At 41.6% G+C, this 23588-nt stretch overlaps 1 protein-coding gene across 1 annotated transcript in view; it reads left to right on the forward strand.

Annotated features, from left to right (window-relative positions):
• Positions 1 to 23351, forward strand: part of LOC136402457 (zinc finger protein 474-like) — a 59401-nt gene extending 36050 nt beyond the window's left edge. Inside the window, exons 3-4 of the mRNA XM_066379921.1 lie at positions 19855 to 20035; positions 23095 to 23351. Coding sequence (XP_066236018.1) covers positions 19855 to 20035; positions 23095 to 23246 — 333 coding nt within the window. The 3' untranslated portion in view covers positions 23247 to 23351. The remainder of the gene's footprint in view (positions 1 to 19854; positions 20036 to 23094) is intronic.
• Positions 23352 to 23588: the final 237 nt, after the last annotated feature.

The raw sequence follows: 23588 nt of genomic DNA on the forward strand, positions 1-23588 counted from the left end.
CAAAAGAATCTGTATATGCACAAGGTGAGGCAACAGTAGATTTATAGTTGTGAGAATGCGAAACAGAGTTTATTCTTGTGTTGTTATTAATGATTGTATTATTTTCCATGTGAATAACTGTAAACCAACTTTGCCCCACCCTGTCTATTGGGTGGGATATGTGTGCATTGAGGGTAGGGGGAGGAAGTTACAAATATTAGAGCTCTGGTATCACTCACAAAATTGTTGTACAGCTTCTTAATATAAAAATTTGAAGGAGGCCCTGGCCAGTTGGCTCAGCGGTAGAGCGTCGGCCTGGCGTGCGGGGGACCCAGGTTCGATTCCCGGCCAGGGCACATTAGGAGAAGCGCCCATTTGCTTCTCCACCCCCCCTCCTTCCTCTCTGTCTCTCTCTTCCCCTCCCACAGCCAAGGCTCCACTGGAGCAAAGATGGCCCGGGCGCTGGGGAAGGCTCCTTGGCCTCTGCCCCAGGCGCTAGAGTGGCTCTGGTCACGGCAGAGCGATGCCCCGGAGGGGCAGAGCATCGCCCCCTGGTGGGCAGAGCATTGCCCCTGGTGGGCATGCCGGGTGGATCCCAGTCGGGTGCATGCGGGAGTCTGTCTGACTGTCTCTCCCCGTTTCCAGCTTCAGAAAAATACAAAAAAAAAAAAAAATGAAGGATAATACCTGTACAAGTTACAGCCTAACAGAATTATTTTTAAAAATCAGGCTCATGTTATAATTACATATCTATGATAGAAGAGACCATAAAAGATACAGCTACCTCTCTGAGAGCCCAAAGACCAAAGCAAAAGTAGGTGGTCATTATATTGGGGCTCCATCGTGTGGCTTTCTCCTTTTCCAGAAAGACAAATACTGATTATAACCTCAGTGAGAGGAAAGGATCATACATTATGAATTCAGATATTATTCAGGCCTAAAATGAGCAAACTACAACATGTCATACTCTCAAAGAATTAGCTTCACTTAAATGATTTCATGTCTTCATAAACCTGCTTTTCCCTGTCACCTGCGTCTCCCTGCATCCAGCCCCAAATACATAGCCACCTATGTATTTTCTAGTGATAAATGCTTGGTAAATCTTTGTGTCGTGACTGAATGGATATACATAGTTCTTAAGAAATCCAAGTTCCAAGGTCAACAACTAAAATCTCTCCAAAAATTCTTAGAACTTCACCAAAGTCAGTGCAATACCACCTTGAAGGAATTCCTATTGAAACAAAGTTGACTGTCCTGTGAATAGAATCTCACCACTAAACGTGAAGCTCAATTTCAGCGTTATGACCAGCTGGAACATTGAGAGGATATGACTTGAAATGCCCCATCTCCTGCTTTCCTTTTATATTATGTAGTTCACCTCCTTCTCACTTCTATTGTCTCTTTCAAATATTACCTCTGTAAGGCTGTCTTATATGTAAAGAAATGTCTTACAAATTGAAGAAAGGCCTAATAAATCCAGGAACTCAATATTTTCAATATTCCTTCTCCAAGCACCAGCTCATATGCCACGATCCTGTCATTTAAAGTCCCCAAGGAGCTCGCACATCCCAGGTTCCCTTTGTTTTAGCAGAGAAAGTGCAAACATAAAGGTAGCACTGGTCTGAGCCTAACGTTTCAGGGAGTCAGGCAGAGGGACCAGGCAGAGACGGAGTGATTGAGGTCAACAACTCTGACAGGAAAACAAAAACTGTCTCCTTCAGTTAGAATTCTTTCTGACCTATCCTGTGATAACTTTCTTTTTTCTTTTTTTTAATTATTGGAAAATTTCTTTCCTGAGCCTTTCCCCTGAGCTGGAGGCCGTTTGGCATATAAGCTGCAAACAAACCAGGCATTGGATATACCCACCTTCGAAGTCCCAGGCTCGCCTTTTCTCTCTCTAACTGTAGTAGCTGGGAGACTTGAGTGGTCGTCTCAATTTGTGGGTTTTCCTGTCTTGCCCACATTGCTCCCTTGTTATTTTGTTTTATCCTGAGACCTGGAAACCATCTGACCAGGAGGGTCATGCCTGTTGCCAAATGGAACAAAATACCAGGGGCATTCCTCTGGCCATTTTTTTTTTTCAAGAAAACTCATTCTTATAAGAATTTGTAAAGAGATTTATTTAAACACCTTACTTTCCAATTAATATCCTTCCAAGTGGTCAGAAAAAATATTTCTTTTCTCTAAAGTGAGAAAAGACAAAATAACTTGAGCTCAGCAACTGTATTTCTTTCAGACACAGAGAATCTTATTTGGAATTTGTTTTTTTAACTTATATTTTCCACCTTTGTATCTCAGGATGAGCAATAAAATAACTAAAATTAATCAGATATTCAAAATATCAGTAGCTTGTTTTTAAAAATCAGGTACATGAAGGTCCTTAATTATTAATAGCATTTCCAAATGAATGGCCAAGTCTTTCTTATTGTTAAAAGAAGCAAAACAGAACTCCGAATCAGAGGTAACAGACTCTAATAGTTGGCCAATAGGTTAGATTGGAAAAATTCTTTTACGTGGCATCTTGTGATTTCCAAAAACAATTTTATTTCAAAGAACGATCCTTCCAGATGTGACATTTGAGTATTGTTTGAAATCAGCAAAAGTACATGTAAAATACCGGTGGTTTCTAGACAATCAAACTCTGTAATTGTTGAGGTTTGAGATTAAACTATATACATTTACTCATATATATTAAAATGTCATTTATACTTTTTCTGCATATACAGAATATGCTTGGAAGAATGGAAATGTATACATTCATTCTCAGTCAAGTGTGTTGAAATCGTGCTTTAAATGGCCGCAGACAAAATTCTGACTTTGGGAATGAGTCTTTGGTGATCTGGCCTCATACTCTGATCTCTTATTTCTTTCTTCACCTCTGTACCTACCCCACCCCCACCCCAATCCCTTTTAATGGTTGGAAGGGGGTTGGGAGGATCTGATAAACTCCTTAATAGCAAAATCTCTAACAGAATTATTTGCCTTTTGAAAGAGAATGGGTAGAGGGCAGTATTGAACCCAACGGAATGAATTTTTGAGGTAACAGCAGTGTAGGGATTTTGCTGGTTTCAAAATTCCCACCCAGTGCTGACTCTGTGAACACATAAGGTAGAGCATGACACTCTGCAGACCATTGATTACCTTACCCCTGTTTCTAGAAGCAGCTGGATGGCGTCAGACAGACCTGGAATCAGGTAAAAGATACCCAGTGTAACCACATATCTTTGAACAAATCACATAACTCCCCCCCGCCCCCCCCGCCTCAGCAGTCCCACTGTGTGAGGTTAAAATGAAGAAATGCCACAAAGGACCTGAGCTGGTACCTGAGAGGTCATCCCTTGTCAGCCCCTTCCTGCCCCCTTCACAGTGGCTAGAAAACTGTGAAAATCAGCTTCACCCCTTACTAACAGCTCTGTGCCTCAGTTTTCTGGTTTATAAAGTGGGTGGTACTGAGTCTTGCCCAGAGGATTATTAGGAGAATTATTGAGATAAAGCATGTTAAGTGCTTAGTACAAGGCCCAGCACTTAGAAGGCACTGGGTAATTCTTAGCTGCTGTTTGGTCAGACGTTTTCAATAGTGTAATATTCACAAGGATTTCTATAAGCAGTTTTACTCGTTCTACCTCGAGCATGGGGAGATACACTTTTCCTCTATTTCCCCATCCAAACATTCTGCATTCTATGATATCCCCTGTGCACTTACCACAGACATTTCAATTATTTGGCCTAATGGAATGGATTGGGAGTGTGGAAAATCCAAAACAGCAGCTAAGGCCCACTTTCTTTAATTTTGCCACACGGCAAGAACACTGTCAATGGGATGACGCCCATTCCAACAGCTGCACAGTCACATGTTTCCCTTGACCCTGGAAGCCTGGGATCCAGCTAGGAGTCAGGGAAGCAAGTAAGTGACTTGAGGACTAAATGGACAATGTGTGTATGTGGCCTTGAAAATCAGTCTCATCCTTTAAAGTAGGTGGTCCTGCTGCCTATGGATGGGGTTCAAGCCTCCTGTCATTGTGATGATCTCGAATGTCTCACTGCATACTTTTTTTCCTAAAATACCTCTTCTCTCAAATCAATGGGGAAAAATATTTTTTTAAAAAAGAGATAAAATAGCCTGACTGGGCGGTGGCGCAGTGGATAGAGCGTCGGACTGGGATGCGGGAGACCCTGAGGTCGCCAGCTTGAGCGCAGGCTCATCTGGTTTGAGCAAGGCTCACCAGCTTGGACCCAAGGTCGCTGGCTTGAGCAAGGGGTTACTTGCTCTGCTGAAGGCCCATGGTAAAGGTACATATGAGAAAGCAATCAATGAACAATTAAAAAGTGTTGCAACGTGCAATGAAAAACTAACGATTGATGCTTCTCATCTCTCCGTTCCTGTCTGTCTATCCCTCTCTCTGACTCTGTTAAAAAAAAAAAAAAAGAGATAAAATAAAGTACCTTTCCTAGTACCTGGGAAACTGTTTTAATTCCTCAGTCAGAGATCCAGTCTTTTTGACTCAAAGCACTGACTCTGTAGGAGATCCCAGCTAAAGATTCCCTAGATAGCTAATACATCCGTTTTGGCCATTGGCACATTCATGCAAATTAGCCATAAATTTGGACATTTCTTACAAATGAAATATAAGGCAGATACTTTTTACGGGAAGATGAGTGGGAAGAGAGATTGGGGAAGAAGACTGTGTAGAGTCCCAAGTTCAAGTTTTCAGGCCTGGGCCGGTGTGTGTCAGGCAATAGGGAGTGGTGAGCCTGTGGTATTCTGGAGAGGAAGTCCCACCTGAAGGTATTCACATATAACACTTTTAAGAACATTGAGCTGGCCAAAAGAAATATGCCTGCCTATTGACTAAAATGGCTGTTGGTCCATAAGTTTACATCCTAGAGTGTCAGGCAAAGGGCAAGTACAATAGTTCTGGTGAGTAGCCTGGGTGAGATGCTCTGAAGAGGACACCCTGGGTCAGAAGGATGACCCATGAAGGGACCCACATAGTTGCACGATAGTTGTGTGCAGAGACCACGAGCACTCACCCTTCATACCTGGGCATAGGGTAACTCACCCCAGCTGCTGATCCCCATTTGGGTCACCCGTGGAAGTCTCCAAAACAACGAGGCCATTCTTGGGGATCAGACACCTGGCAGCCAAACCTTCTAAGGACTTTATGGAGCCACAGAAAAGTCCAGGATCATGGAGTGGCTCCACATCTGGAGAGTAGTTTTCAGAACGAATCAGTGTGAGTTCAAATATATCCATGGGCAGAGAAGTCAGGAAAATGCTTCCTCTGCTCATAGGTCTCTTTCCTCACTCAGCTCCGTTTCTCGACTGATTCGAGGTGGAACGGGCTCTGTGAATGCCAGACAGGGATCTGTGTAGCTGACTCCCTGTCCCAGAGAAAAAGCTGAGGAAAAGCACGAAATGGTTCCCAAATAAAGGTGGTGAGTTAAGTGTGGTCATTCCCACTGTGGGGGCCGGTTCCCGGTTCTGACCAGCACAGCGCCCGGCATGTTGCCTGGAACCAGGTCATTCTTCCCGTGCCGCATCTGGACTGCCGTTGCCCTGAGAGACAGCCCTTTCTTCTGGCTGCTTTCCGGTCAGAGCACGTCTCCATCTTCGCATCCCTCCTAGCTGTGTTTTCAGCAGATGTCTCCGAGTTCTTCCTGTTCCCAGTGCAACTCGCGTATCAGTATTTAGAATCCCATTGCTTTGGTGGCTTCTGTGAAGTTGAAAAATATAGGGTTCAACCCAGATATTTACAGACTGGCCTCACTGTGCTCGTTACCAGGCATGCTCTGTGTGAGAAACAGTAAATGCTATTAATACGCAGGGCCGGTTCCAGGTCGAGTCCTGAGATGGGGGAAGGGTTGTCGTGTGTGTCTCTCTTCCATGACCACCATTTTCAAATGTTGTATCCCTGTGACTCGTACCGTACAGATTAGTGACCACAGGTGGTTTGGAAGTATGTGAAGGGGGAGCACTTTTATCTAGTTTACTCAAAGTCATGGTTCAAGTCAACAAAAACTGTTTCCTCTCAAGAAGCTTTCTCACCACTGGGTTCCTTGATTTCTCTTTGACTCTGAGATGAATGAATTTTCCCAAATGAACACAGGGCATATGACTGGTTTTTTTTTTTTGGTTTTTTTTTTGCATTTTTCTGAAGCTGGAAACAGGGAGAGACAGTCAGACAGACTCCCGCATGCGCCCGACCAGGATCCACCCGGCACGCCCACCATGGGGCGACGCTCTGCCCACCAGGGGGCGATGCTCTGCCCATCCTGGGCGTCGCCATGTTGCGACCAGAGCCACTCTAGCGCCTGAGGCAGAGGCCACAGAGCCATCCCCAGCATCCGGGCCATCTTTGCTCCAACGGAGCCTTGGCTGCGGGAGGGGAAGAGAGAGACAGAGAGGAAGGCGCGGCGGAGGGGTGGAGAAGCAAATGGGCGCTTCTCCTGTGTGCCCTGGCCGGGAATCGAACCCGGGTCCTCCGCACGCTAGGTCGACGCTCTACCACTGAGCCAACCGGCCAGGGCCCATATGACTGTTTTGATGCAGGAATTGTTACAGTGCAAACTGAAAAGAAAAAGAGAGACCATTAAACTTTCCCTATTTTTTGTTCATTTCCAAATAACATGGGAAACATGTTACTGGGGGAAAGAGCCAGGCACTTCATTTGTGTGCATATTTGGTAATTTAAAAAAAGGCATCTTTTACATCTTGATATGGCTGCTGGGGCACAGGCCACTAAAAGGGCCTCCTCGGAAGGAAAAGGCCAACTGTGTCATGGAGAGCAAATAAATCCAGGTAACTACTGCCCCCAATGAGTGAACATGGGAGGACTCCTCTCTCCCTTCGGGTCCCTGGTGCTGGCAGATGTGTACCGTATTTCCCCGTGTATAAGACGCACCCCTTTAAAAAAATATTTGGGTCTAAAAACTGGGTGCATCTTATACAGTGGTTGTGGCATTTCAAATGCCATAGATGGAACTGAAGACAAGGCAATATATGAAGACAGTGATTTGTCATCAGACACAGATGAGGACAAGCTAATGGATGGGAGTTTTGACAGGGATGAAGAGTTGTATGAATTTTATGATGAATAAAACAAGTTCGATAACTTTTATGTAATACATTTTTTTTTCAAATTTCAGACCCCAAAATTAGGGTGTGTCTTATTCATGGGCAAATATATACAATAATTGTATTTGTGACCTAGAACCAAAGCTCTCAGCTCTCTTTCTTCCTGAGGGCAATGAGCCTAAAGATGATCACTTTGGACATAGAGCAGCAGTTCTCAACCTGTGGGTTGCGACCCCAGCGGGGTCGCCTAAAGCCATCGGAAAATACATAATGCATATCAGGTATTTACATTCCGAATCATAACTGTAGCAAAATTACAGTTATGAAGTAGCCACCAAAATTATTTTTTGGTTTGGGGTCACCTCAACATGAGGAACTGTATTGGGGGTCACGGCATTAGAAAGGTTGAGAACCACTGGGCTAGAGGAAGGTCAAGGAATGAATAGTTTGAGGCAAAGGAAGCCTTTCTATATTTCTGAAATCAACTAAAGAAAGTGACTGACCTTTTTCAGGCGTCCCCAAACTACGGCCCGCGGGCCGCAATGCGGCCCCCTGAGGCCATTTATCCAGCCCCCACTGCACTTCTGGAAGGGGCACCTCTTTCATTGGTGTTCAGTGAGAGGACCACTGTATTTGGCAGCCCTCCAATGGTCTGAGGGACAGTGAACTGGCCCCCTGTGTAAAAAGTTTGGAGACCCCTGTGTGCACAGGCACACATACACACACACTCACACTCACTCGTATACTAAAGGGCCATGAAATTCTTCTTACTAAAAGTTGAGAAAATGGTGTCAGTTATATTTCCAGCAGACCTACGACCCATGTGGCCACAGAGTAACAGGCCTGCTGGTCGAAGCTCTCCACCTCTGCTGCAGGCTCAGACCCTGCCTCTCCGGAATTGCACTTCTCTGGATGGAGCTCTCTATGTGAATGGCATTGTTGTGTCGTGTACTTGCTCTGGCAAAAATGTTAATGTCCTGGAGGGGAAAGTCCTCATTAAAACATTTTCTCATTTTCCTTAGTTCTTTTTCTTCTTCAGTTTTCTTCCCTTTTTTTCCCACCTACTGGAAAATTTCTTGGGAAACAAGTTAAAGGGTTTTAGAATGTAGATCCCTTAAAAATATTCTCTAGTTCCTGGCAAAAGCCACACAAATGCATAATTTGATTTTGGAATTTCATCTGACAATGTGTACTGCTGACTTTGAACTGACTGCATTGCATGACCATGGCAATTCAAAAGCACTTTACCAAACTAGGTTTGCACGAGCGGTTTTCAATCAGCTTTATTGAGGAATGATATACAAACACTAAACTGCATCCATTAACCACATGCAACTCAATGTGTTTTGACAGTTTTATATACCTGTTAAATCACCACCATAGTCAAGCTACAGAATATTTTCATCACCTCCAAAGCTTCCTAATCCCCCTTTTGCCCCTTTTCACCTCCAGCTTCCAGGCAAACCCTGATTTGATTTTTAATCATTACAGTTTAGTTTGGATTTTATATAAATAGAATCAAGCAGTTATGTACTCTTTTGTGTGTGGCTTTGTTCGACATAACGATTCTGAATTTTATCCATGCTGGTGCAAGTAACAGCGGTTCTTTTTTTTACTACGGAGTAATGGTCCATTGAATGGCGGTATTACACCTCATCTTTTCACAATGCTTTCAGTTGCATGAGTGTTACAATCACTTGAGTCTCCTTCAGTGCAGGTAGAACTAGTTTGTAATTCTTCAGTATGGAAGAATCAACGTATTAGTATATGAAGATTATAAATTGTCCCCAGTTTATTTCTCGATCTAATTCTGTATCATAGGTATTAAGTCCTCATCCTCGCACTCAGGTGTCAACAAGGTCAAGACGCTTCATGCTTTTCATTGCTCTCTCTCTACCTGACTCCCACAACAGCATGATACCTTACTGTGGTGGATGCAGCTCTCGTGACAGAGAAAGCATTCGTTTCTCTATCTGTCTGTCAAATCCAGGGGTCCCCAAACTACGGCCCGTGGGCCACATGCGGCCCCCTGAGGCCATTTATCCGGCCCCCGCCGCACTTCCGGAAGGGGCACCTCTTTCATTGGTGGTCAGTGAGAAGAGCATAATTCCCATTGAAATACTGGTCAGTTGGTTGATTTAAATTTACTTGTTCTTTATTTTAAATATTGTATTTGTTCCCGTTTTGTTTTTTTTTACTTTAAAATAAGATCTGTGCAGTGTGCATAGAGATTTGTTCATAGTTTTTTTTATAGTCTGGCCCTCCAATGGTCTGAGGGACAGTGAACTGGCCCCCTGTGTAAAAAGTTTGGGGACCCCTGGTCAAATCCCTACCCCGATACCGAACAATGGCTAGCTTCTAATGACATGAGGATAGAATTGGGGGGTCAGAACCAAGGTGGGACACATAGTAAAGGTGCCAACATTGGCTGTGTCCTTAAGGTTTGACCACTCCTGTTTCAGTCCCATATTGAAAAGATGGATCCTTTCACACTTCCTCTAATCAGTCTTTTCACTATGGACTTTATAGCTTTTATATTAATGTACTATGTATAGTACTATTGAACAGTTGTTGAAGAGATCACGTTGTTTGTTTGAGGGAGTCCTCCCACATCAGAACACTTCTACCCATCCAACAAAGCCACTTCAAATAATACCCTCTTCACTGGCTTCTGGTCAAAACTATTCCCTTTTTTCCCTACTTCTGCATCCTTTGGCATTCTGTCTCCCTATTATGGCACTTACACCTTTTGCCTTCTAATTTAATTAGTAGTTTGCATGTTTGTGTTTATCACTCAGGAAAGCTATAAGGATTGGGGTTCCGCATAACCTCCAGCTTGATGAAGGTGCAATGCTCAATTTAAGTGCTTGCTGCTGGAAGGAACAGATGAGTAAGGTCATGGAGACAGCAAAGCTGCGGACTGTGGTCTCTAGCTTGGGGAATAGCGCTGAGTTTGGTGTGGTTAACAGACCTGTTTCACGGGCTAAGGTTGGGCATGAATGAAGTCAGTAAAAAGTATTTTGCCTTTGTCCTGTAGCCATGAAAAACCACAGAAATTCCTGGTGTCATGTCAGACAGGCCAAGTTTGCACAGAACATAGTCAAATGCAGAGGGGAGGGGGGCAGATAGGAGGCTGAAAATTTATGGTAATTTGTCAGTCGAGCCACAACAGGCAACACAGGACCCTGGGGATGGTTCAATCCAGCCATCCCCAATTATCTTTTTGGCTGCCACTTTCAGTATATGATGGCTGATGCCATATGGTCCCATTTAGTTATTTGTGAATTTATTTTTTGACTGATGCAACCAAGCCAAGAAAACAAGCCTGAACAAAATTAAAATATTTAGAAGAGCTATATTTAGATAATCTTATGGTAGAAATAGACTCATGTTAAATCCTGTCCTCAGATTATTTTTCCAGGCCATTATTACTGCTTTTTAAAGTAATGGAACAGAATTCTAGGACTTCAATTAAATTGCATTATTCAAGCATTTAACTGAAGTATATTCAACTATGCAGTTGCCACAATAAAATTGTGTATTAGACTAATGTAATTTAAGATACTATATGTGTATTTTTATTTTGCATTTTACTTTTATGTTATGCAAAGCTGTATGCATCCTTAATATTTCTAATTTTAATTACTAGTTAACTATAATTAAACTGAATTATATAAAATGACTATTATCTTTTATTAGTTTTTAAAGAAATTTTCAGAAAGTTACTTGGGCTCCACTTGATTTTTTCTTTTAGAACTGATTTCTGCTAATCTTTTGATTTTGGAGTTACTTTTAAAAATTATTTTATTATTCTTATAAAAATGACATAAATTCATTATAAAAATTCAATCCTTTAAGAAAGTATAAAAATTAGCATAAAATTAACCCAAATTAGTTTGACATTAGTAAATATCATTACAGGTACATCTCTATGTATACAAACATATATAAATTAATTGACATGCAGAATTTTTTCATAGAAGGCCATCATATCCAAGTTATTAATAACAGAGATTTGACAAAAAGAAACCAAAGTGTAATTGATTATATTGCTGAAATTCAGAAAAATATTTTTTTAGTTTTTAGTGAGAGAGAGAAAGACAGACAGGCAGGGAAAGAGATGAGAATCATCAATTCATAGTTGCAGCACCTGTTATTCACTGATTGTTTTCTCAAGAAAAATATTTCTTCACTAAAAAGTATTAGTCTTTAAAGGACCCACTAAAGTAAAAAAATAAATAAATTACTAAAGGACTTGAAAAAAGTTAACTTCATGTTTTAATTTTATATTTTTTTAACTGACTTTTTGCCACGAAAGTTCTGAGGAACTTATCATCGCTAAAATCTTAGCACCTTTTCTTCCCATGCCAATTTTATATGCATTTTTATTTAAGATTTGTTTTTCTTTTTTGTGTGTATGTGTGACAGAGACAGAAAGAGACAGAGAGAGGGACAGATAGGGACAGACAGGAAGGGAGAGAGATGAGAAGCATCAATTCTTCATTGCAGCACCTTAGTTGTTCATTGATTGCTTTCTCACATGTGCCTTGACTGGGTGGCTACAGCAGACCGAGTGACCCCTTGCTCAAGCCAGTGACTTTGTGTTCAAGATGGTGAGCTTTCCTCAAACCAGATGAACCCGCACTCAAGCTGGCAACCTTGGGGGTTTGAACCTGATCCTCTGCATTCCTGTCCAATGCTCTATCCACTGCGCCATTGCCTGGTCAGGCAAGATTTTTCTTATAGTCTCTACTCTAACCATAATTTCTATAGTTGTTTTGCCTCATTCTATATTTAAATGAATTAGCAGTCTTATGGTCACAGCTTCTTCTTTTTTTTTTTGCATTTTTCTGAAGTGAGAAGTCAGGGAGGCAGAGAGACAGACTCCCGCATGTGCCCTGACCGGGATCCACCTGGCAAGCCTACTAGGGGATGATGCTTTGCCCATCTGGGGCCATTGCTCCATTGCAACTGGAGCCATTTTAGTGCCTGAGGCAGAGGCCATGGTGCCATCCTCAGCACCCAGGTCAACTTGTTCCAGTGGAGCCTTGGCTGCGGGAGGGGAAGAGAGAGATAGAGAGAAAGGAGAGTGGGAAGGATGGAGAAGCAGATGGGCACTTCTCTTGTGTGCTCTGACTGGGAATCAAACCTGAGACATCCACACGCCAGGCAGATGCTCTACCACTGAGCAAACCAGCCAAAGCTGGTCACAGCTTCTTATTTCTAAGCTTTCTTGTTGTTTTATCTCTTGATTGTTTATATTTTATAAATTGATGTTTTTCAAAAAAGATTGAAAGTAGAGCGACTATATAATTTATTGACTAAACAGGGACAATTAAGTGAATACATGACAGTGGATATAATAAGGACTGTTTTAGGCAAAGCAAGGCATAAGATTACCCTAAAGCCAGAAGTGGTGTATTTCATAAGTTCCTGCCTGCTTCAAGTCAGTACCTTTGAGGCATTTAGATGGTGCCAAATGGCTCCTTACACAAAGGAGCACCTATTTGGAAAAAAAAGTTTGGATCTGATTAAAGGCCCAACAGCTCACTTCCTGGGGTTAATGGATGAGTTTTGTAGAGTCCACCAATCATGCAAAATTGTATCCATAATTCTGTATACATGTGTATTTTTCTGGGGAGATAATCAGCAGTCATTAGATTTTCAAAGAGACATATTGCCCATACATATCACTTACTAATATCTATTTTATATCAAATCTTCAAAATGCTATATCCTTGACTCATGTTTTTCTGACTTTCTTGTAAATAACATTGCACAACTATGATTTCACACTATTATTACTTAGTATTTATTGTGGGATTAATATAAGAAATGACCAAATGTAGAGTGTTTCTGGTCTTCTGTAAAACTGCTGGTAATGACTTCCATTTTAGTTTCAATATAACATTTGTTAAGATTCATGCAATGATATTTAATGTTAAAAATGTAAGGACCAAGAGAAGATCAGAAAATAAGCAAGGCACTAATGGAACAGGGAACTTAAGGGTTACAGGCAGGTCCTGCTCCTGTTCTGTTAGGAGTAACATGCCCAAGGCCGTTCAAGAAGCAGAGACAGATAGGGACTCTGGGAGGCTGAGAGAGAAGAAAAAAAGAAAAAGAAAAAGAGACAAACGTTTGCATTCTATTGGTTAAAAGACCCTTATCAGAAGTTTAGGTTTGGAATTCGCCAATGAGCTAGACCCCAGCCCCTGTTGCTATGCTATGTGCAGCCCCCTTAGCAAATAGGTTACCGCCACATCTGCTTCTGTATTAGGCTTGCTTGCTTAGCTTATAAAAAGATTTAGCTGTGAGCGCTAGGTGCGATTCCCATCTGCAGCTCCTTGTGAGCACAGTGTCTCTGGACACCTCGGGAATTTGCCCCTGCGCAGGTAAAACTGGCCAATAAAGTTACATCTATACTCCTGAAAGTCTCCGACGTTTGTTCTTGTACCCGGTGGATGTTACAAAAAACACTTTTCCTTCTAACCAATTGTTATACTTCCTCTATAAGCTCTATTTGCCACTGAGTTGTGTAGTTCACTGTGGTTTCCATTCAGCTCGAGCTATCAGGGAGGTCAGTGAGATCTATTTGAAACAGGCATCCTAGTCTAGTTTTATGGGACTATGTTCATTCTTCTTCCAGCAATACCTCTCTTAAGGCTGCTCACCAAGCCACCCTCTTTGCTTGCTCCTTATCCTTTCCCCCTTGCTTTCGTGGTGATATTATAGCTGTTTGTTTTAAACTCTGAAAATGAATGGATGGATGACAGGTCATCTACACTAAGTGGAAGAAAAGTTGTTAAATGTTCACCTCCCTCTGCATCGCACAGTTCTGGCCTAAAGAACTGAACACGAGGTGTTTCTGAGACAGAAAAGACATTAACAAAAAGAGAAAAAAAATGCTGCATGGAAAACTAAAATGATAATTCCAATAGTGGCCAGCAACATGATTAAAAACATATGAAAGTTAGTGGATTCAAGTTAAAAGAAACGCACACATGAAAGCTCTCCCTGAAGTGTTCGAGTGCCTCTGTCTGTATCCAGCCTAAACAGGCTTTCCCAGAGAACAAGAGAAGAAAGACAACATTGGGAGGATCCCTAAGAAACTCGTGTGTAGGCATGTGGTCTCCTTCCCACGAAACAGTTTACACCTGAAATGGCATTTATGCAAATTCAGAGATGAACTTTTTAAAACATCTTTTACCCCAATGTTAAGAAAAGTAGTGCTTTGCCCCCAAAATATCTGTAATGTTGACAGGAAAATTATTGATGGAATCTCTTGCTCTGCAGGAACTTCAGGCTTATTGACTTCCCTTTTCCTTTGCTTTCCTTTGATTACACTTTCCTGGAGTTGGCAGGCCCTGGCAAAGCCCGGTGTAGACAAGGCCCTTGGGCAGACCTTCCAGGGCCCCAGCCTTGCTCTGTTTGGCTGCATCACATCAGCACATGAGCCAAGAAAGGCCTCTGCCCCTTCGGCCAGGGCTATGGTCTCCTCTTCCTGTTCTTCTCCAGCCCCGACACATCCCTTTCCATCTGAAAACTGGACAAGGAGACTGAAGAGTAAAACGTTGGCATCTGGGGTACTGGCAATAACCCCAAGCTGGAGATGGTTCTGCTTTCCCTGGAAGTTTCAGACTGACAATTGTGAAATTAACAAAGAGTAAAAGAGGGGCTCATCTCCATTCAGACCCACAGGGATGCGTTTTTCTCTTCGGCTGTCCTTCCCCAGAGCACCACTTAGGAGTGAGATGTCCAAAACCTGGAGTATGGAATATGTTGTAGGTTCAACTGCAGTTCAACCGCAAGTACAGAGCACAAAGCATGCTTTGGAAAATGTAATATAGAACATCTTAGCTTTTTTTGTGGTATTAATTTTCTCCCACATCCCTTTAGGTTATTTTGTGTGCGTCTTCTGGCCTCTGTGTCTGCCTATTTTCTTCTAATTTTTCCTTCCAAAAGAAACCTCTGACAGTGTGACATGAATGCCTTCATTTATGACCCATGCCATTTATTTTGCTGGTATGCTTGGTTAAATACTGGATTTGGTTCATACTTCCCATATGGAATTTTAATAAATTCATTATTTTCAAAGCAAAAAGAATAACCTCTCATTTTTAAGTGAAAAACCCTGCATTTAATTAAGGTTTCAAGTAAATAAACATGTAAAAATAGTAAGGAACTTTTGGATATTTTGAAAATTATTGTTTCTGCTTCATCCTTTCTCTTAGGTCTTGAATTCCTCTGATATTTTTAAAATCATTCTTTTTAGATGCTACATGGCTCATAACAAGGAAGGACTGACAACTATTTAGTTATTGTGATCTATTGCTAATGGTACAGTAGAGAATAATAGAATAAAAACATTCTACCGCAAATAATGTGCTTTTTAAAAAAGCAAAAAATAAAAAAAACAAACTTAGATCCTCAAGTGAGAACTGCACTTTCTATTTTGCTTGATTATTAAGTATGGACTTGCTCATCTAGGATTTGTTATTTCTGCTTGGCTTTGCAGATATCATATATGTGCTTCTTTCTGCTTTTAATCTTCCTCTGTGCTCTCTCCACACTGGTGTAACATCCTAGAGTCTTAGTTAAAAGCAGGCTGATTGTAACACACACACACACACACACACACACACACACACACACTTTACCATGTTTTATTTCCCCAAAGACCACACCACCAACTTAGTTACTGCTTTCATACCACTCAGTGCTACTTAAGAACATATTAGAGAAGGTCACTTCACTCCACTAAAATTCCTCGCAGCTCAACTTAACTGGGTCTGTTTCAATATTGAATGAGTGTTCTTCCCTAACCAAATCAGTTACATTCCCTGCGGTGCTTAATCCCAACATTTTTCACTATTTTAATTCCCAGAATTTGACTCTTTATTCTCTGAAGATCACTGTGCCCCATCCTTAGAAGACTAAATTCATCTTATGTGAACTCCACAAGCGCCTTTTTCCTTTACAACCTTTCTGTAACTTCATCTATTTCCTCTTTCTTTCCTTTCCTCTCCAGTTACCCCTTTGATTATATCTCCGCCTGCCTCCTCTGAGGCCTGCAGTCTTTCTGCCAAAGACCCTCCTATCCTAAAAACAACAACAAAACAAATCTTTCTTCAGTGCTACTTATCTCTCAAATTTCCTCTCGGCAAACTTTTTAGATTTGTATTCTTCTTCTCCTTGACCAGGTGTTTAACTCCTAAAAATTTGGTTTTAGCCCTGGCCGGTTGGCTCAGTGATAGAGCGTCAGCCTGGCGTGCAGAAGTCCCGGGTTCGATTCCTGGCCAGGGCACACAGGAGAAGCGCCCATCTGCTTCTCCACCCCTCCCCCTCTCCTTCCTCTCTGTCTCTCTCTTCCCCTCCCGCAGCCGAGGCTCCATTGGAGCAAAGATGGCCCGAGCGCTGGGGATGGCTCCTTGGCCTCTGCCCCAGGCGCTAGAGTGGCTCTGGTCGCGGCAGAGCGACCCCCGGAAGGGGCAGAGCGTCACCCCCTGGTGGGCGTGCCGGTGTATCCCGGTGGGGCACATGCGGGAGTCTGTCTGACTGTCTCTCCCCGTTTCTAGCTTCGGAAAAATACAAAAAAAAAAAAAAAATTGGTTTTAATCCTCACTGCTCCACTGGAACTGAACTCTCAGAAGTCACTGATTTATAATCTATTGGTAACCAAATCTAAAGATCTTCTTCAACAACCATTTCTCTCTGTAGCATTTGACAAAGTAGCATTCAACACCATCTCTCTGGCAACCAGAAGTATTTGCAGAATTCTGAATGGAGCCTTTGGCTCTATTCCCTGTTTCTTTCTTTTTAAAAAAAAAATTTATTTTTTTGATTTTGAAATTAAATTTAATGGGGTGACATTGACCAGTAGGAGTACATGGGTTATATTCCCTGTTTATTTAACTGTAAACTTGAACCTTTATCTCTTTAGGCTGTGATATTTCTTGCCCAATCTCCTTATTGTAGATACTCTCCCAATAATTTTTCTCCCAATAATCTCTATATACTCCTCTTATGCAGTTTTCTTGGGGTTTGATGTCTGTTCTGTGTGAATAGCTCCGAAGTTCATTAATCCTGAATTGTAGGCCTCTATTTCCTGTTTAGGCTGGATTTACTCACATTTAAAATTCTACTAATATGTTAAACGCAACAGGTTCTATTTTTTTGTTCCTTCCCCAACCTTCCTTTCCTGATTTCCCCTTTCGGTAAGTCCCATCACCATCTGCCTTGTTACCTACCATAAAACACTGGTGTTCACTGGGCCCATGAGCCCCGAACCCCCAGAGCCGTGAATGTTCAAGCTCTCGGAGACAGGCTGCCCTGCCAGCCCTTCCAGATACATCACAGCCAGACTAACTTTTTTTTTTTTTTGTATTTTTCTGAAGCTGGAAACGGGAAGAGACAGTCAGACAGACTCCCGCATGCACCCGACAGGGATCCACCGGGCGCGCCCACCAGGAGCTACGCTCTGTCCACCAGGGGGCGATGCTCTGCCCCTCCGGGGCGTTGCTCTGCTGCGACCAGAGCCACTCTAGCGCCTGGGGCAGAGGCCAAGGAGCCATCCCCAGCGCCCGGGCCATCTTTGCTCCAATGGAGCCTTGGCTGCAGGAGGGGAAGAGAGAGAGAGACAGAGAGGAAGGAGGGGGGGGGGTGGAGAAGCAAATGGGCACTTCTCCTATGTGCCCTGGCCGGGAATCAAACCCGGGTCCCGCACGCCAGGCCGACGCTCTACCGCTGAGCCAACCGGCCAGGGCCCAGACTAACTTTCTTGAAGTGCAATTATAGGTTATTCCTCTGCTTAACAGTTTTCTATAATTTTGGTTTTCTTGAATAACTTTACCTGCTTTTTATCTCTCAGCTCTAATTTCCCATATATATATTTATGCATGCTGCCCACCTTTTCCTCTACATCTTTTAACATAGTTATTACAATTATTTTAAAATAATTATTTTTAAGTATTAGAATATTTAAAGTAATTAATTTTAAGTATTGATTAGAAAAATTATTTTAAAATAATTATTTAAAACCTTGATAATTCTGAAATCTTGGCCATACTTTGATTGGGTTACACTTAGGATCTGACAACGGTGGATCCTAATTTCTGTGTGTGTGTGTGTGTGTGTGTGTGTGTGTGTGTGTGTGATATCTTTTTTTTCTTTTTTTCTTTTTTTTGGATTTTCCTGAAGTTAGAAGCGGGGAAACAGACCCCTCCATGCTCCCGACTGGGTTCCACCCGGCATGCCCACCAGGGAGCGATGCTCTGCCTATCTGGAGCATTGCTCCGTTACAGCTGGAGCCATTCTAGCACCTGAGGTGGAGACTATGGAGCCATCCTCAGCACCCAGGCCAACTTTGCTCCAATGGAGCCTTGGCTGTGGAGGGGAAGAAAGAGATAGAGAGAAAGGAGAGGGGGGGTGGAGAAGCATATGGGTCCTTCTGAGTGCCCTGGCTGGGAATCTAACCTGGGACTTCCACACACTGGGTCAATGCTCTACCGCTGAGCCAACTGGCCAGGGCTGGATCCCAAATTTTTTGAAAGAAGGTTTGTCTTATACATGGGGAAATATAGTAATTCTCTAGCACTACCCTCAGATTAGGCGGGCCCTGTGTTCTTGACATGGTGATGGTTTCTGTCAATGCTCCTGTCTCTCTCCAGTGTTAACCATCACCTTCCATTACTGGGTGTAAGCCCTTGTTGGTGGAAGGATGGAGTTCACGGGCAGCTGCCCTGCCCTTGCTGAGGTGGACAACTGCTGTCCACACTCATGTAAAGCTGGAGTGTGGGAGGTCTTTTCTTGGTTCTGCTGATCCACCATCAAACTTAGGCAGTCCCTTCGGTTCATAAATGTATCTTGCAACTAAGAGTCTTCAATGGGCTCAAAAATTTTTATTCTGTAAGTTATCTGATTTTTTTTCTCATTGTTTAAATGGAAGCAATATTTTTTTGTAACTTTCAATATCCCAGACAGAAGCAGAAGCTCCTTAGTGCATTTCATCCTTTACTGTTCCTTTGATTTCATTCTTCCAAAAACAAATGCTAAGAATAAGATTTGAGTTCAAGTAGTTTATTTGGGAGGTGGTCCCAGAAAACCCCAGTAAAATAGTGAGAGGAAAGATGAGGAAAAGAAGGAAGCCTATATAGTGTGTTAATTAGGAATTGTGGTACAATCCCAGTGGGGACTTCTGGAAGACTGTGTGGAATCTACCCTAGGGAGGAAACTGGGTATTTATACACCAACTTCCATCTGTAATTGATTAGCTACTTGCCTGTGGGTGGAGCCTACTCCAGGTCAAAAATGGCAGAGAATCACAGGAGTAGAAAGTTGTTTACATGAGGGAATGTGGGCAGGCATACAACACTGTTATAAACTCTCCAATAACTCTTATTTTATCTCAGTCATATTCGAACCTTATATTTTTGAAAGGATAATTCATACCTGATTTATCATTGTATTCTCTCATCATGGAGAATAGTCAGAAGACAATATTTACTGAATATAAAATATATTTTATAAAGTACCAATATGTAGAATTCTGGTTAGCTCATATTTATTTTCTATTCTCCCAACCCAACATTATAACCTCACCCCGATCACTCAGATAAAATAACTTGTGCTTTTAATTTCTAAAAAGTTAAACTTTGCTGGACTTGTTGGAATTTTTTAAAATATATATTTATTTTCTAGATAATTGGAATGTATTGTAATTTTAAAATATAATTTTCAAACTTTACAGTTTCACAATACAATTTTTGAAACTTTATCTAACAGATATATTTTGTTATTTGCAGCCAACAATGATTAGGCATCCACCAACAATTATTTGCTACATTTGTGGTCGTGAATATGGAACCAAATCCATTGCCATCCATGAGCCACAATGTCTGAAAAAATGGCATAATGAAAACAACTTGTTGCCTAAAGAGTTGAGGAGACCAGAACCTAAAAAACCCCAAGTCAGGACCATCAGTGGTAAGTTTTTCGATGAAAATACTTGAGTGCATAAGGGGATACTTTTCTCTCTTAACTTATAAGAGTAGTGATATTCTTTTCTCTCTTGTTCACAATATTTATGGTCTTGGCTACAGCTGAATTGGAAAAATAGTTCTGGAATGCCTTCCCAAATTCTCAGATGCTGAGACACAAAGACACTAGATCCTGGCAACACTGTGCAAGGAGAGGCAACCTCTGGAATTTACATATTTCTTAAAAGTTACATTCATATATTATCAAACATAATATTTAAAAACCATGAAGCTTAAAAAACCTTTGGGGACCTCTGGTGACATGTTTTCAAATATGAATGCTTCTTAGAGTTTATTTTTATTTATTTATTTTTTTGTATTTTCCTGAAGTTGGAAATGGGGAGGCAGTCAGACAGACTCCCACATGTGCCCAACCGGGATCCACCCAGCATGCCCACCAGGGGGTGATGCTCTGCCCATCTGGGGGGCTGCTCTGTTGCACCAGAGCCATTCTAGCGTCTGAGGCAGAGGCCATAGAGCCATCCTCAGCACCTGGGCCAACCTTGCTCCAATGGAGCCTTGGCTGTGGGAGGGGAAGAGAGAGACAGAGAGGAAGGAGAGGGGGAGGGGTGGAGAAGCAGATGGGTCCTTCTCCTGTGTGCCCTGGCTGGGAATCGAACCTGGGACTCCTGCATGCCAGGCCGATGCTCTACCATTGAGCAAACCAGCCAGGGGTTGCTTCTTAGTTTATAGAACAGGAGTACCAAACTCAAATGCTTACAGGTCCACTAATAAGGTTTCCAAATTGAATAAAGTGGCCAGTGTATGAAGAAGGTGACAGTGAAGACTATGGTGAGCTGGAAAGCACTAGCTCCCTCTACAGCAGACAATTGCTGCCACTTCCAGCTGCTGTTATCATTAAGAAATTTAGCATAGTGTGGTCATACCTTTCAAAAATACAAAGGAAACTGAAAATCTAGGCATACATATGAAATGTCCAGATTTTTAAATTTTTACCATTAGTACTTTGTTAAGCACTGCACAAGCTAAATGAAACTGGAACTTCATAAACTACCTTATGTGACCTCATTACAGAGCCTTATGCATATTCATTTACGGTATGAGCATAAAGTAGTTTAGAAAATATTTTTGCTATACAAGTTCTGACTCTCTCATTTCTACCATTGTCATTTTCTCAGTTGGTCCCCTAACTCTCCTCAAAAGAATATTATCTTTGGTGTTAAGAGGAGTGTCATTCAATTCATTCATTCTATGTAGCCATAGATTTGCAGAGCTGGTAGGTACCTTGGAGGTTATTTGATATCATTTAGGTCAAAGCTCTTTTAATAGAGATATCACCCAAAGGGAGGTTTTAACATCCCACCGAATGGAATTTAAGTTGTTATAATGAAATTCTAGATGCTTCTAGAATTCAACCATTCATAGCTCTTGCTCAGAGGAGGACTCAGTATGGATGGGAAAGGAGCTCAAGATGAAAGCATCGCCCATTGAAATGAGAGCATTTGTCTACAAAGGGATTGTTTGCCTCATTGGAGCTCTCTCCTAGCAATTCTTGTTTGCCATCAAAAATTTATTTCCTTCACTTCTGATCTTTATCACCTTCTCTGCTTGAGTATAATTATAACAAGTCTGGCAGAAATGAAAGAAACAACTACTTTGAAAGCCCTGGTGGGTTCCTTCTCCTGTTTGTTATTGCCTACAGATGGAAAAGGCACGTCCTATAACTGCACCCCTTATAATTTTCCTGTTGGCCTCAGGTAATTTTCATTTCTGAAGGTGTCCTTTATCTCTAGGCCAGGAGAATTCCCATTACCATTTCCACCCCATGGACTTACTGTAGTCATAGAGTTCAAATAACCCTTCCTTCAGATCCAAAGTCAGAGCCCTATGCAAACACTTTTAGAGATGTGATGAATCATCTTAAAGTGAGAATAAATAAATACCCTGGAATTTGTAGTCCATATTAAAACTTATGAGTAAGAAGAAAGTCAGTGCCATTCTTTTTGAAATAGTTTTCAAAGCACTCAAAATACTCTTTCATATCCTATATAGAAAATGATAATTGTGATAATTGCCATTAAAAAAAAAAGGAATATTAGGTGTGGGCATGTTAAGGAATCTGAGATTTGCTACGATTGTGTGAACTATTAGACAGAATTCATATGAGAATTGCCTGGGTTCTAACAAGGAAATTTATGCTGTGAAAATGATAAAAACTATGTTACATATTTTTGAGTGCCTGGCTACACTTTCAGGGGCCGATTTGGGGAGATTCTGAGACAGTCAATTTAATGTACTAAAGTCGCTCTATTTAAATAAAGTTCATTAGAGCTAAATCCCACACTGGTTCTCTAAAATAAAGCCATATGCCTTTTTTCCTGTGCTCTGCCAATGAAGATTATACATCTTTCAGCTGTCTTCGTTGTTTTCCTAAGGGTACTTCTTTTCGTCAGTTTAACTATTCTGTTTGCATTCTTCCCTTTAATTACTTAAAGAATCTCTGAGTTTATGGCCTTAAAGAAATGATAAATTTTTATGATATAATTTATCTTAAATTCACTCTCAACTGTCAGTTTTGGCCTTTAAAAACATTCCACTGCAGGATTACGGAAGAGGAAAAGACAAATACATTTTCTTTTCCCTTTGTAAGTTTATATTTAGAGTCAACTGAAAGAAGGCCAAAAGTTATATTTGCAAGATAATAGTGTGTAAGCAAAGATGTTAATAATTAGTAAAGAATGCATATCCTAACACATAAAACAATGTCTTTCCCTTTTTAAAATCCAAGGAGTGAAAAACACTCTGGTTCATAGCTATCTTGATTCAACCCTTGAGTGAAAAGTACTTTTTTTTTTTTGGATAAAAGTAATATGATTTGTTTAAAAGCCTCAGTCAACAGGTATTTCCTGAAAATATTTTCCATAAAAAGTAGAATATGGTTCTCCACAATGAAAACCGATCCATTTTACCACTTTCTTTTCCTTTTCTCTTTTTGGTTCTTTATTCTTTCTTTCTTTCTTTTTTTTTTTTTTTTTAACTTTCCAGCCAAAGGTTTCTATGATCTTGATGCCTTAAATGAAGCTGCTTGGACCAGTGCCCAGAGCCAGTTGGTTCCCTGCAATATTTGTGGGCGTACCTTCCTGCCAGACAGACTGATTGTTCACCAGCGATCCTGTAAACCAAAGGTTGCCAAGTAAAGCCCTTTCTCCATCCCAAAGTGTTACAGGAATTAAATCCCTTTGAAAGAGATCAGGGTATGGTGGGAAGGACGAAATGTTGACTGGGAGAGGAGCAATAAAAAGTGGAACAGATCAAAGCCCGTGCAGCCTGGGCCCAGTGCTTTGGTGGCGAGCATGTGAACGCTGCTGGGTGGGCAAAGGCTTGTACATAGTCACACTGAGGGCCATGCGTGTCATGCTTTTGTCAGGGAGAATTACAACTGGTCTGCCCTTCCGCAGACCTGGCATTTTTGTCTCAAAGAAATTGTTGACATTTTTCTCCCATTCGGTGTTCCTGAGTGCAACTTTGAACTTCACAAC

The sequence above is a fragment of the Saccopteryx leptura genome, chromosome 4, assembly GCF_036850995.1.
Source record: "Saccopteryx leptura isolate mSacLep1 chromosome 4, mSacLep1_pri_phased_curated, whole genome shotgun sequence".
Lineage (NCBI taxonomy): Eukaryota > Metazoa > Chordata > Mammalia > Chiroptera > Emballonuridae > Saccopteryx > Saccopteryx leptura.